The sequence below is a fragment of the Sinocyclocheilus anshuiensis genome, unplaced genomic scaffold (genome assembly GCF_001515605.1).
Source record: "Sinocyclocheilus anshuiensis isolate Anshui unplaced genomic scaffold, SAMN03320099.WGS_v1.1 scaffold664, whole genome shotgun sequence".
Classification (NCBI taxonomy): domain Eukaryota; kingdom Metazoa; phylum Chordata; class Actinopteri; order Cypriniformes; family Cyprinidae; genus Sinocyclocheilus; species Sinocyclocheilus anshuiensis.
Genome location: NW_015554122.1, coordinates 489867 through 505278, shown reverse-complemented (window position 1 = coordinate 505278; position 15412 = coordinate 489867). Strand labels below are relative to the sequence as shown.

The following is a 15412-nucleotide window of genomic DNA, read 5'->3' as shown; positions in this document are numbered from 1 at the left end:
CCTGCTGCAGGATTAGCTCCACTAGCACAAACCTGTGTCTATAGTGGCTGATCTCTTTAATAATCCAATCTATATTAGGAAATAATTTATTATAAGATTGACATCTCAGATGACTTCCAAAAATAAAACCAGGGTTCCTCCGTCCTTCACGTCCAACTGGCGGCATATTTTGATAATTAGCAATTAATCTGTGGATTTATTTCTTGAGTTAATTGTGTGAAAAAAGGCAAAGTTTAATTTCATCATTTTATTGAAAAAGCATGGCTGTCCACATCTTGTAAGCTGCTCTTCAAAAGACTGTGCAAACTGCAGGCTATAAAACAAAAAATGTTTAATATACAAGCATTACAATAAAGTGCAAATAGTGCATTAAATGTGCAAAAGTGCATAAAACAGGTAAATTAGAGAAAACAAAATCTTATCTAAAAAGAAAATATTCAAGCTTACATATACAATATAAGTTGCATCTGTGATAAATCTCAGAATGGCATTGAACAACAGCATAAGCACTTTGTGAAAAGCACTTGACACAGAAACCTGTCCATGTTAAAATACAGACTAATGAAGTGCACTCATGCTTTGGACAGCGTGGGTCATGCAGCATTAACTACAGCCGAACAGCGGAGCATGGGCTCTGGGCTTCCTTCTCAGGAAGTGCACGAAACTGATGAAATGTGTATCCTGAAGTGGCTGAAAGTGTCTGAATAATGTACTGTGGAAAAATATATAATTATATAAATATATGATTAGTAATAGTATTTTTATGCTAATATATAATTGATTAATTGAAAAATACTATTTAAATGGAGCATAAGTCTAATTTACAGATTTTCTTCATCTTACAGAAATATCTAAAAATTGGCTGAAAATGTGAACAGAAATGCTTTTAGCATCCAGTGAGTATTTTTAATGGGGAGGCTGTGCATGTGAAATGAGAGTTTCTTGAGATAACTTGCATGTACAGTACAGTCGTGTTTGGCCTGTCTGGTAGAAGGCAGAGAAGCTTCTGTTACTAAATAACTAGCTTTTCTTTCAAAATGCATAATGAGCCTTTTGTCCTTTGTGTATTTTTAAAGGCACAATATGTACGTTTTCACCACTAGAGGTCGCATTTTCAAAACAATAACAAAGGCGAAGCTTGATGCCGCTATGAAGGAGAGTGCAATGATGGGAGATGGGATTTTCACTAGAGGTCGACTGTATCGGTTTTGCCAATTAATCGGCACCGATAGTTGATTGCTAAGAACTATCGGTTATCGACAAAAATCCATGCCGATAGTTTTCCGGGTTGCGTCCATTGCTGGAGCGGCTGAGAAGGGTCTGCTGTCATTACACAGTGCGAGAGCGGCCTCTAGTGGTTGAAATCACTGACAGCACGTGCTATTTGTTTAGACACGTGATACTGCACGCTGAATAGAGTGGGAAACTTCAGACACGGATTTAAATGCAGCCGACAGAAAATCCTGCCGCTCACATAGTTTTCCTTTAAATTACATTATATTGGTCCCGAATCGTTGTTAATGTACATAATGAATTGTGTATTGTGCATTTTGTATATAATTTTAATGCTATAGCCTTTGTGTATATATTTAAAGATGTGCATCTTTAAGCATGACAGTTGAAATGAAATGGTAACACTTTAAAATAAGAGTCCATTTGTAGCATTAAGATTAATGAAATCTGTGTAAGTATTGTTCCTTGTTAGAATGCGTTAATTTCAACATTTACTATTACTATTATTATTATTTTTACTACTACTACTAGTATGGTTCAGTACTGTTTTTGTTAAAAAGCACTATTTTAGTTTTTGTTCAGTATCAATTTTAAAACTATCGGTTAATTAATCGGTATCGGCCAGTGTGGTCCAACCTAGCTATCGGTATCGGCAAAATCCACTATCGGTCGACCTCTAGTTTTCACCATCCAGAGATGTCCGAATCATGTACACGGATGTAATGAATGAATTTTTTTATTACCTGTACCTTCCAAAGTCTTTCAAACAGCGAATAAATTATATAGAGAAAGTGAGCAAAGAACATTTAACGTTACACTGTCAAAGAACAGTATGTCTGACTTCAGTCTAGCGCGAGTTTAAGCACTCTCCTTATAATCAGTAAAGCGGTCACACTGTTTGATGAATGAATCTCCTACTTACATCATACATGCATCTGCACTTTGTTGTTTATGATGAGAGGATTCGTGAGAGAGCAGAATTCAGTGCACTGAACAACAAAACTCCGGTGTTTCAGCGATGACTCATCTGAACGCCTCTGATTGGCCGCTGCATTCATAAACTCAACAGACTCGCGTGTGATTGTTAATAACGCACGACACTGTAAAAGCGCGGGAAAAGAATCAAGATTGAGCAGATCTAAATTTAATGCTGCAGTCAGCACTTTTCAATTCATTTTCATTTTATTTGCGACAGCCATAATGTATTTAGTTTAAATGCACAGCAGCAGTTTTGTCCATGTGTTTTGCCATAGTTTCTAAAAAAGGGAAACCGATAGCTGGGATATTACGCCATTGATAGGCGACGATGACAAGGGACAAGCCATTATTTAGAATTGGAATTTCACTGGATTTACAAATCCTTGGGAACTTTTGGGATAACGTAAATACACAACTGCATGAAATATATAACACTGTGCAAGTGGTTTTTGGATATTTTATTATGAAAATCTTACATATTGTAAGCACTATGTTGTTGTACAGTACAGATCTGCTTGCATTAGCCAGAAGTCAGTTTGAGATTTAGGGTGCTTTCACAATTGGTTCGATTGCCTGGTCCAAACCCGAGTTTGATTGACCCCCCCTCCTCCCCCTGCCCCCACTGGTTTGTGTTCGGACGGATAGTTTTTGGTTTTGAATCACGGTACGTTTGCGGTATATATTTGTCACGACTGTAATGCGAAGGTTCAAAAGAACGCGGGAGTCACTTTCTGTGAGCGGGAATGAGATATACATTCTCTCTGCTGCAGCGCGTCAGTCACGCTTTTCAGTAAAGTGAGTGAGTAAACTCATAAATACACAGTTTGACCAATTCATACGTCATTAATAGCGGTTCACTTCTGTGATTTTGTGCAGTTGCGTTTACATCAGAAGTGAACCGTACCCCATATCACCCTTTTTTAGGCTGCCTCGAGTGCGGTTCGCGGATGCGCACCTGAGTTCAGAAAACGGAGTTCACATTTTTCAAACAAACCGAACTCTGACGTCAAACGAACCCGGGTGTGCACCAAAAGTGCTAGTGTGAAAGAACACTTATTTTGAGATCATTTGGTCTCATTCATGAAACACAAGCAGAATGAATGTTTGTGTAGGCCTAAATTGTGTTCATATTTTCAAAATGTTTGTTGATTTTGTGTTCTTTTTGGCTAATTGATGACACTGCATTATAATACCACTGTTTTATGGAAGGCTGTTAACGCCACTGAATAAAAAATAAATCAAGGTAATATTTTTTCCCAGAATTGTGTGATATAAACTCACAGTTGCGAGTTATTAAGTCCAATTCAGAGGGGAAAAAAACACTATTTTCTTACAATTGTGAGATTGATTAATTTTGACTTTCTTAGAATTACGAGTTTACATCAGGCAATTCTGACTTTATTTCTCGCAATTGCGAGTTTACATAATGCAACTCTGAGAAAAAAAATTCAGTATTGTGCGATTAAAAAGTCGCAATTACCTTGTTTCATTTTTTTATTCAGTGGCAGAAATGGGCTTCCATACTATTTAACATTATAATATATATTATGTAGTTATCTAGTAAAAAATTATGTAGTTTAAGTTAGTTAAGTTATAGATAACTATTATTCTGAGCACCAGTAGTATTTGTCTGTTAGTGAAACACTTTAATTGAATCATTTCTGGTATAAGACAAATTATTGCCAAACCTGAGAATGGACTCCAGAAGATCCTACAGCATTTCTGTACACGTAATTCACATTAAGGTATAATTCATTAGTGTGCGTTATGTGTGTGAATGAGTGAACCCATGTGGCATGTTTGTGAATGATTGGAAACCATTAACATACGTTTATCTATCAAATCTGCAGTTTAAGATGCATTCATGAATCTGGAGGTACACAGAAGTCATGGTTCGGTACGTATCTTGGTTTTGGGGTCACGGTCCAAGAAGAAATTTATTTGTTCATTTATTTTGATCAGACAGTAATGCTACATGTAGCATGAGCAGTTGTTTTTGATTTGAATTAGATTTGACTTCATAAAAATTCCACACAAATGACATTTTGGGAAATGATTGCAATGCAGCATCTCTAGAACACGAAACTTTCCGACTACTGCTGATGTAAAACAAGCAGGCGGTTCTTCGAGCCCCTGTGTGCGATCTGAACTTGCCGTTCTTGTTTTGGGTTGGTGTGTAGATCGTCTCTTCTTCTGCTCTTTCCTGTCGTTGCGGTTAGCGTTGCATTACCACGCGCGCCCCCTTCTGGATTGATCGCCTCTGACTGACTGTATTCGTCGTCTGACTGCAGTGAACCGAACCGTGACGTCTGTACCGTGATGGTTCAGGACAAACGCATGTACCGTTACACCCCTAATGTGTGTAAAAAAAAACAAAAACATTTTCTCTCCTGAATGGCTCTCAGGTGTACAGTAAGCCCGTGATTGAAAGCGCTCCTAGTTTTACAGGGTGACCCAGTTCAACTGTAACTGAGTGTGGTGATATATCGTGGTTAGACTCATGTCAGCGGCAGTTAGCAGCTCGTTTCATGTGCTAGTTTACATTACAGCCGGAACCTGGTGAACGAGTGTGACAAAGTTTGCTCTCTCTAACGCCCCCGTTATGCTTAAAAGCAAGGAAACCTGATTAACTTCACTAAAGCAGTAGACACTAATACTTCATGCCTGTCCTAGTTCTTTAAACATGGTTCTTGTAGCCTTTGGCAGGACATTGGTGTGTGGTTTCAGAAATGCCCAACGAACAAACATGTATTTTGCAAGGCTTCCTGCAGTCGTCTCAGTGTGTGACGCCAGCAAACAATAGCAGAACATACGACCAAAAAAATGCCGTTTGTGTTCCCTCTCGCTGCCTGGCTATGTTTGGAATGATACGATCATGTGATTTAAAGGACATCTGATGATAATGTAGCAATTTTAATTAGTTTGAGCGATTCATTTTTTTTTTTTTTACTACTTTTAAAAAAGTAATAGTATTCTTTAAGTAGAACAAGTAAGCCAAGCCTACAAGTAGGGCTGTCACGATATTAGATTTTTCACACCACGGTTATTGTGTTCCATCTGCAGACCTGCAGCATGGATACTATTGGTTCTTCTTGGAGTAGTGCGGCCGCGCGCTGCGTCGTCTTCTTGTGTGACAGGTGTCAGCGTTAAGGCGCAATACTGCCACCTGGGAGGTCAACCAGGTACTGGCACTAGAGTAGGCTATTTGCGTGTCGTGTTATCATAAGTGTCCTGTTCATTTTAAATATCATGGTTATCGCCAATACCGGTATATCGTCACACCCTAAATTAACACGATGTCGATATTTCATGATTTGAATATCATGGTTATCGTCAATACCGTGATATATCGTGACACCCCTACCTACAAGTGTTAGAGCTGGGACAATAAATCGATGCATCGGAAAACGAGAAATGATTCTGCGATTTGTTTGTTTGTTTGTTTGTTTTTCCGAATGCATCGCGATTCTCTCTGGAATCGATTCTGAGCTTAGTTTGTAACAGCAGATGGCACTGCATGCTTTAGAAACAGCCGTACTCTTCTTGCTTTCAATTCCTTACATCACTTGAACCTAAACTAATTATTCATAAAGTTCTAAAAGTTTGAAGCGAATTACAAGGGTGTTCACAGTGGGCTGGGTTTACATTAATCTCGCGTCATAAAAGCCGAGGTGCAAGTACATTTAACCACTTACGTTACTCAGCCGAACGCACAAGCGCTCTTCTTCATGAGCATTTAAGTGTGAGGTTAAAAACTAGCCTAGCGCGCCATCTGCTGTTAAAAACTGAGCTCAGAATCGATCCACGAATCGCGATGCATCGATTTATTGTCCCAGCCCTAACAAGTGTCTGTCATGTGAACTCATTGGCTGTTTCTCAGTCCCAATAATGCAAAGAATGGATTGTGTTCTTGTGAAGTTGGTTTTGCCAGGCTACCTTGAAAGAACGAATTTGGAAGGACGCAGAATGCTTTGTGATCTTGTTGATCAACTGTCCGTCCCGTCCAAGAACATTATAAGTAGATTCGTTTTTAATCTGCCAATAAAAATACTGCGCGTTTAACACTGTATTAAAATTATGCAATACAAGCAGTCAGTTACTTGCAAGCTTGCAGTGGGAATCTCGTAGTGTAGCCATAATTGGCTCACCTAGGTGTGGGGGCGAACATTATATTTATCTCAATATAAATATTTTTGTTATTTTTTTGTTATTAAAATACAATTACAAACACAACAGAACAAAAATACAAATTAAAGTGCCCCATTATGCCATTTTTAAGTTTCCTAATATTGTTTTGGAGTCTTCTACAATAGGTTTACATGCATGCAAGGTAAAAAAAAAAAAGCTTTTGTTTTCTCAAAATATGCATTTAATATCTCCTCATTTTCCAATGATTCTCAAACGATTCGTTCGAAGCAGTTCTAAGATTCAGAGAACTGAATTCACGATCGCATGCTGTCTGAGAGAGACTCTTTCTGTGCGCTTCAGGTGTGTGTCGTTCCGCGCATTGAGTTCTTCACTGCATGTTGCACTTCACTCAATATTTAATAACTTAATATTTAACACCTAGCACGTTCCACTCTTTATTTCCTCATTCATGCATGCTTCTTTATCACTCTTAGGTCAGGTGTTTATAACTTTTAAGTAGTACTGTGCTACGCGGATATATTTGCATATCGTGAAATAAACCATATAGCTAAGTCCTCTGTACTTGCGTTCTTGAGTATTGGACTTGAACTTCGACAGTTGGTGATGACGAGGTACAAGAACCCATGGACACAAGATCACTTAAGAACGCATACTGAGAAATGACCATTGAATGCTGTTCAAAGAAAGCAGCCCAAGCTGCACCTCATAATGTTGAAAGTGTGAAAATCTGTGCAGAGCTGGAATCTGAAAGAAGGGTTTGCTTTATGTTGATGGGCAAAGTTCTCAGCGCTTCTCAACACTCCTGCTCTCTTTGTTTATCAGTTATTTTTGCTTGGTCTGTTTGGTGGAAAGGTTAGTTTGTGGCTGGTTACCTGTGCCGTGCGCTGGTTAGTTCAGTGTGTGTTTGGGGTCTTTCTGTAGCGTCTGAGTGTTTGGCCCCTCCAGCAGAGATGTGCTCATTGTGTTCAGAGTAACCCGAGTGCTGAGAGCGCGGTGGCCCGTGAGAAAGGGTGTGCACAGCTACAGGCCCGCAGTCTAGGCTTACGTGCAGGATTCCCAGCCGCTGGCTCTTCCACATCCCACCTGCGTGGCCCACAATGCCTCTTTGTTCCTGCCCCATGGCACTGTGGGATAGCTGTTATCTGAGAGGCAGGGGTTGGCCACCACCAACTTTCTCATTCAAAGTAAAGATGGTGAATTCCTGCTCTCCGGTTTCATCATGGCTGGCTGAGGCTCGTGAGAGCTGGTTTCTCTTAGTGTGGGAGTGAGCTGTTCTGTTGTTTACTTGCATGCTTACAGTGTTGCCACTTGATTCACGTTAAAACCGTGCTGTTCTCGTCCAGAGCACTGAGTGTGAGAGAGAGTATTTGTCAGTGCAAACAATTCGTCTGTACACCAGAAAACTTGACACCGTCTGTGGATTGATAATGAAACATTTATCAATGTTCTTGCACAATAAGACCAGTTCCTATTGAAAATACCAGTGCTGTTACCACCTGCTAATGAACACACATCCTTATGTTAAACGTTAATGTAAATATTAACAAATGGAATTACAAAAATGGCATGTAACCAAATATTTAACAATTATGTGAAGATTTTTATCCAAGCAGCTGTTCAAGTTAAAAGTAAATTAGTATTAACAAAGAAATGCATTGCGAAGAATAGTACAAATAAACCCATCAGAACAAGGAGACAAATGTTTTTCAGGTATTTAAGAGCAGCATCAAATATTCAAATAAACATTTGCGAATTGGGGAGAAAAAGCTTAAAGTAATCATAAAAAAATTATAATGTTATTAATAAAAAGAACAAAAACGGCAATCAAGGGATGTCTATTTTCGGGCTTTATTTTATTTTATTATTAATCTATTGTATTATAATGTTTTATTTTACCTGTAATTTTTAGGGATGGGAAAAATAAGGTGTTAATTTCTATGTTAATATGTGCTAACTATATGTGCTAAGTAAAGACAAAACAAAATGTGATATCATATGTTTGCAGGTATTTATTGTTATTATTATTATGTGCTTATGACATTTATTTAAATGAAAAGTTACAGCTCATCATGTCCTATAATTGTTGTTAATAAATGACAGTCTGGTAATTTGCAGTTAGGCTTGTTAATGATGGCTTTCAGTTCTAATTTTTAATGGATAGAATTGCTAATTTTTTGCTTAGAAAAAATCTATTTAATAAAGCTATTAGTATTGGTGATACTGGCCTTGGTTATTTTAAATATACTTGGTTAATTTCACATTAATTTGGCTATTTAATGTCTATATTTAAGACAAAATTTCAATAAGTGTGGATTAATCACAGAATCTTGTGCGATTCGCTGAACTGAATCAATTCAGAGTCTTGGTTAATTTGTTAAATACATATACGGATACATTGCTTGATGTGACAGACATGCACGCTTACAATCCCACAGCAAAGGTTTCCTGAAAATACCGCTGTGATCAGTGAATCAAACTAGTACTGGAGTGTGGGGTGGTTGTCTTCAGGCATGTAGTTGCTTGACCTTCTGTTTTGAAACCACGGCTGGCTGTATTTTTAATACGGCACGTCAAGTTAAACCTCCCAGTCCAGTGAAAACGCAAGCAGGTGGTGCCATCTCTCTTCTTTTCCTGGAGCTTGCTGTGATTTTCATTATTGACGCAAACCATAGCCAATATTTTATCACGGCTAGCCTCACTGTCAATATTGAAACTGTAGCAAAACATGTTATTCATGTGTGTATATATATAGTTTTAGAATCACTGGATTAGTAATTGGATTAGCAGCACTAGTGTTTGGTGAAGTATTAACAGGCGGTTGGTCAGCAGATAACGGTTCTGTAAAATAGTAGCTGTTTTTGCAGTTGCTGAGACGGCACTGCACTTCCTCATTTGGTTTGAATGGGGGAGCACAGGAAGTCTGGCTTTCCTGTCCTAGGTGTTATTGTTACGCAGCGCTCACTGCTGCTCATTGAGGAAGCCGAAAGAGCCGATGGGACACCAGTGATCCTGCTGCTGGGTAAAGATGGAGACGCTCCACCGCTGCCTATCTCTCGCTCCTCATCCTGCTGCCACATGTGCCACATCCTGCTCTCTTTCTCAGCCCTGTTTCTGTTTTTGTTCTGTCTCTCTCTATCTCTCTGTCTCTGCTGGGTGGTTTAGGGGCTTTTCCACCATTCTCTTTAATGATGGTTAATGAGACCCTCAGTTCTGATTTTGATCTTGTGTGAATTGGTACATGACGCAGTTCTTCCTCCATTCACTACATGCTACAAAAAGGCTTTTTTGTGACATGAAATCTTTTGTTGTAGAACCATTACAACTCTTTTCCTCACGTTTCACAACTCCTTGTCAAACAAACGTGCATGCAGTTAATAGGGGTGTAACGAAACATCCATGTGGAACGATGCATCAGTCTAATGACTAACAATATGATGTATCGATACAACACGTAAAAACTCGAGATATAGATGTTAGCCACATCTGCACATAATGTCTGTCGACCATACTGCACATTTCTGTCAAAGTGTGCATTCTCTTTTAAACCGTGCAAGCACCAGACAAATGCGATTTAGCAGTACTGTCAGTCAGATTAATTCAGTCTCCTAAGAGTCATTTATTCTTGGATAAGACTGCTTTGCATTTATCGCTGCATATTGTGTTGTTCCTCATTTGTAGATCACTTTGGATAAGTGTCTGCTAAATTAATACATTCACTGAAGGCAGCCAGTGAAGCCAGTGTGTTGTTGGATTAATGTCTTTTAGTTTTTGTTGTAGCCAGCTTTTTGTCTCATCACATTCAATTTTGACTGCAAACAAACAAACAAACTTTTGTGTGTGAATATTTATTTTGTTGTGTGTCTAGAAATGCATAGTTGTAACAAAGCTTACACAGAATCTGCACAATGTATAATGACTGATGTAATAGTTTGCTGTCTTTGTTTAACAGTTATGTCTAATAAAATATAAATGGTAAGCGGTATATGAGTCCATTATATCATTAGCCTTTCTATTATTAGTAAATATGATTCCCAGTGCAATACAGGCTTACCAGATTCATGAGAGTTAATTCATGTTTAGTCATACTATAAGGGTTCTTTCACACTAGCACTTTTGGTGCCCACCCCGATTCTTTAGACGTCAGAGTTTGATTTATTTGGATTATGTGAACGCCGTTAAGATGCAAGTGCCCTTATATTGTTGCGTCTGTTGACGCTTTGGAAACAAAACCAAAGGTTCATAAACCAATGAATTAAAGTGAGGCGAGCATTGCTTTGCATTCTGTTTTCTCCTCCTCATTTGCAAATAGTTTTAATTTAGTAAATATATGCACAATAAATATTTATTTCATTGCAGTGTTATTTACTATATGTGACCCTGGACCACAAAACTAGTCATAAGGGAAATGGAGATTTATGCATCATCTGGAAGCGGAATAATAAGCTTTCCATTGATGTATGGTTTGTTAGGATCGGACAATATTTGGCCGAGATACAACTATTTGAAAATCTGGAATCTGAGGGTGCAAAAAAATCTAAATATTGAGAAAATCATCTTTAAAGTTGTTCAAATGAAGTTCTTAGCAATGCATATTACTAATCAGAAATTAAGTTTTGATATATTTACAGTAGGAAATTTACAAAATATCTTTATGGAACATTATCTTTACTTGAAATGATTTTTGGCATAAAAGAAAAATCAATAATTTTGACCCATACAATGTATTTTTGGCTATTGCTACAAATATACCCCAGCGACTTAAGACTGCTTTTGTGCTCCAGGGTAATATTTTAATTAAATAGTTTGATATCACATTTTTCGGCTTGATATTGGCCACTGGTCACCCTTCTTGGTCATAAAAATATCCATATCGTTCAACCACTAGTACACATCTGTGCTGATTGCAGGAAAATATCTGTGGAATTCTGTATGAATATGGTAAGATATTAGTTCACACACACATGCTTATTAGCGTTCTGCTCTTTGCAGTCGGGACATGGAGAGCAAGGAGACTCTGCGCGGGCTACAGAAGATAGAGGACCGGCCAGAAGAGCGCTTGATCCGAGAGAAGCTCAAGGCCACCTGTATGCCCACCTGGAAGAGCGAGTGGCTGGAGAGGCGCAGCAGGAGAGGCCCGATGGTACGGGACAGTTAAACATCTTCTTTTTTTTCTTTTTTTTAATCTAATCAGATCACATTGTCACCAAACAGCATTACTGATTTTCTGCGATACTACTGTTAACAATTAAATCACTGGATTAATTAACTAGTTAACTATTGTTAACTACTGTTAATGGTTAAATCATTAGATCACATGCCCTGTTACCAAAAAATAGTTGAAAAATGTTTGGACGAAGAAACAGGAAGTGAGAAGTTCTGAAGTGGAACGGCTCTTCCTGAGTTCAGCGTGCCTTCCTTACATAACCATCAGAACAATCAACCCTGTTGACGGACTTTCACTCTGTCTGCCTTAACGCTACACTGCAGATTCACTGACACTAGGCTGTAACGTTTTCTCACCGGAAATAATAATTTACAGTACTACAAAACATTAACAAGAAGGCTTTTAAACTGTTAATCTGTGAACGGGGCAGTGATTGATCAGTGTCAAGAGATTTCAGTGTCCAAATATTGGCAGATATGACTCTACAAGACAAAATAAAAAGGCAAATGAAGGCACAAGAAACAGGATGGAAATGGCTTTTGTTTTTGTGTGATTTTATCAGTGTTTTCTTGCATCATCTAATCTCAGGTAGTGAAGCCCATTCCTCTGAGAGCAGACGGCACTGAGGCGGGAAGCGACAGTCACAGCTCATCTTCCTCTCAAAGCAGAGGTCATCGCAGCCCTTCGCCTGGACCTTCCTCTTCCTCCACTAAGACCACTGGGAAGCCTGATTCTCCTGGTCTGCGCAGACGGAGAGGATCCCCGGTGCCTGTGAGTTTGTCACATTTGTTGTCATCTGTTGTTATTCAGGTCAAGTCAGTTTAGATTCAAGTCTGATTCAGTTTAGTTCAATAACAGTGTTGATATTGCAAAATGCATCAATAATGAAATGAATTCAGTTCAGCTATGACGCATCTCTATGGAAGACAATTGAATCCTCCAAATCGATTCAGTTTTTTTAAGTAAGCATCTTAAAAAGGTCTCAATATGTTTTGCTATGAAGCTAACGTGTTTGTTTGAACATGTCGCTACAGAGCGGGAGGGTGACGCCCCCTCGGAGAGCTCCCTCCCCTGATGGCTTTTCCCCATATAGTCCAGAGGAGACCAACCGCAGGGTCAGCAAGGTCATGAGAGCCCGTCTCTACCTGCTGCAGCAGATAGGACCTAACTCGTTCTTGATTGGCGGAGACAGTCCTGACAACAAATTCCGGGTGTTCATTGGTCCACAGGTAAGCTAATACAGGCCTCTGACATGTCATTTGGCAAATAAATATGATGTTGATAAGCTGAAATTACTTTATTATGAGAGAAGACACTCATATAGAACTAGGCATGGAACTAAAACAGCTAGTTGGAGATCGGTTGCCTGGGACAGCGGACAATTCTCTACAGCAGGGATGGGCAGCTTCGGTCCTGAAGCTCAAACACACCTGAGCAAGCTAATCAGTGTTTTCAGAGTAATTAGAAAGCTACAGACATGTGAGTTTTCATCAGGCTTGGATCTAAACTCTGCAGGACAGTGGCCCTCCAGGACCGAAGCTGCCCATCAGTAGCTGCGTTTCCATTACCCTTCAGATTGCGCAAATTAAAATTGCGAATTGAAAATACGCCTGATGGAAATGCGTCAATTTCGCAAAAACTCCCATATATCGCAAAAAAGTTTTTACGCTCGCATGAGGTGGTTTTTCAGGCAATTCGAAAAAGGAATATTTCGCAAAACTGCAATGGAAACTGTTTTTAATAATAAATATAGCCAAAATCCGTTGCCATGGCTTATCGCGAGAGGCAAAAGGTTCCGTTTTAGTCGCATAACATTGGTTAATGGAAACGGCGTCATTACGCAATACTTTTTTATCGACATTTATAAAATGTCGCCGAAGTTTTACACAAATGTGTAATGGAAATGCGCCTACTGATCTACAGGGTTTCTGCAGGTCTTAAAAAGGTCTAGATTCACCCTTTCACAAATTAAGGCCTAAAAAGTTCTGAAATCAGAGCAGAAATTCTTAAATTCATGAATAGGATTATCTTCCTTAGTATTTTTTTCCCTAATTTTTAAATAGCAAAATATTAAATACCTGAACAATAAACATTAAATCAAGATACACATACTTGAGAAGCAAAATGAAGTCTTGTTTTCTTAGAAACTAAAAAAAAAAAAAAAAAAAGGGCCACATGCTTACATTTCTCAGAAAACAAGATTTCTTACGTCATTTTGCTTCTCGAGTGAATGTGTCTCGATTTAAGAATAGACATTTGCACCGGAAAACATTTTTTAAATTAATTAAAAAGTAAAGGAGATCTATTGGAAGTTGTTTTTTCAGACTTTGAAGCATTACTTATACACAGGGTTGCAAAGGGGTGGAAAATTTCCAAAAATCCCTGGAATATTCCCAAAAATCCTGGAAAGTTTCCAAAATTTACTGGAAATTTTCCACCTTTTTGCAACCCTACTTATACAACACTTTTACATTTAGAGAAATGTTATTCCTTACATTTTCTTTTTAAAAAGGTCTTAAAGTCCTAAATTTACCTTCATCTATTCTAGTGTTGTTATACATAAATACAGAAGAGAAAAAAATAGCTTGTCAACTGATTTTATATACAGTCGTGATCAGAATTATTGGCACCCTTGGTAAATATGATCAAAAAAGGCTGTGAAAATAAAATTGCATTGTTAATCATTTTGATCTTTTGTTTAAAAAAATTCACAAATATCTAACCTTTCATTGAACTAAAACAATTGAAAATGGGGGAAAATCTCATCTCAATGTTTTTCTCAAATACACGTTGGACACAATCATTGGCACCCCTAGAAATCCTTATGAGTAAAATATCTGTGAAGTATTTTCCCATTCATATTTACAATTTTGAGCATACCAGGGTGATTATGAACATGAAATTATCCAGCCATGGTTTCCTGTTTCACAGGAATATAAATAGGAGGAAAAACAAAGGCCAATTCCCTTAATCATCCATCACAATGAGAAAAGCCAAAGAATATATTTCTGATATGCAGCAAAAGATAATTGAGCTTCACAAATTAGAAAGTGCAGATTTATTTTCACAGCCTTCTTTGATCATATTTACCAAGGGTGCCAATAATTCTGACCACGACTGTATAAACATCCTGATTTCTATAAAACAAACAGTATTTGTAAAAAAGCAATAAGCCCCGTGAAGCCGTGGTTTACAGTGAATTTATATTTGTTTGTTTGTTTATGGATGAACAATTCCCTTGATTGATTAATGCCTAATTTGTAAGCATTTGAGGGAAATGATTCGCTTTGTCATTTAAAAGTTTGCTTGTTTGTTAATTGATTGATAATTGATTATTGGTGGTTGACTGATTGATTCACTTGGTTGACTAATTCCTCAGTGCTTCATGTAGGGGAATTGTTTTGCTTTGTCATTTTTTAAAAGTTTGTTTGTTTGTTTAATCATCCATCACAAGGAGTAAATCCAAAGAATATAGTTCCGATGTGCAGAACAAAATTGTTGAGCTTCACAAAATAGAAAGTGGCTGTAAGAAAAGAGCTAAAGCACAAAAAAAAAATCCCCATTTCCACGATCAGGGCAATAATTAAGAGGTTCCAATCAACTAAAGATGTTACAAATCTGCCTGGAAGTAGGATGTGTGTCTATATCGTCCTAATGCACGGTGAGCAGGAGAGTTTGAGAGGCTAAAGACTCTCCAAGCACCACAGCTGGAGAATTGCAGAAAATAGTTGAGTCTCGGGGTCAGAAAATCTTAAAAAAAAAATAATAAAATCAAACCGCACCTATACCACATGTTGTTTGGGAGGGTTTCAAGAAAAAAAATCAAGAAAAGAAAATGCTCTCATCCAAAAACAATCCCCAGCATATTCTGTTGTCAGACACGACTGG

At 38.1% G+C, this 15412-nt stretch overlaps 1 protein-coding gene across 2 annotated transcripts in view; it reads left to right on the top strand.

The window, feature by feature from the left end:
- The window catches only part of map3k1 (mitogen-activated protein kinase kinase kinase 1, E3 ubiquitin protein ligase), a 71111-nt gene that overhangs the window by 29176 nt on the left and 26523 nt on the right, over positions 1-15412 (top strand). For both annotated transcript variants that reach the window (XM_016462526.1, XM_016462525.1), the window contains exons 2-4: positions 11350-11500; positions 12113-12295; positions 12559-12753. In XM_016462526.1, the coding sequence (XP_016318012.1) occupies positions 11350-11500; positions 12113-12295; positions 12559-12753 (529 nt within the window). The remainder of the gene's footprint in view (positions 1-11349; positions 11501-12112; positions 12296-12558; positions 12754-15412) is intronic.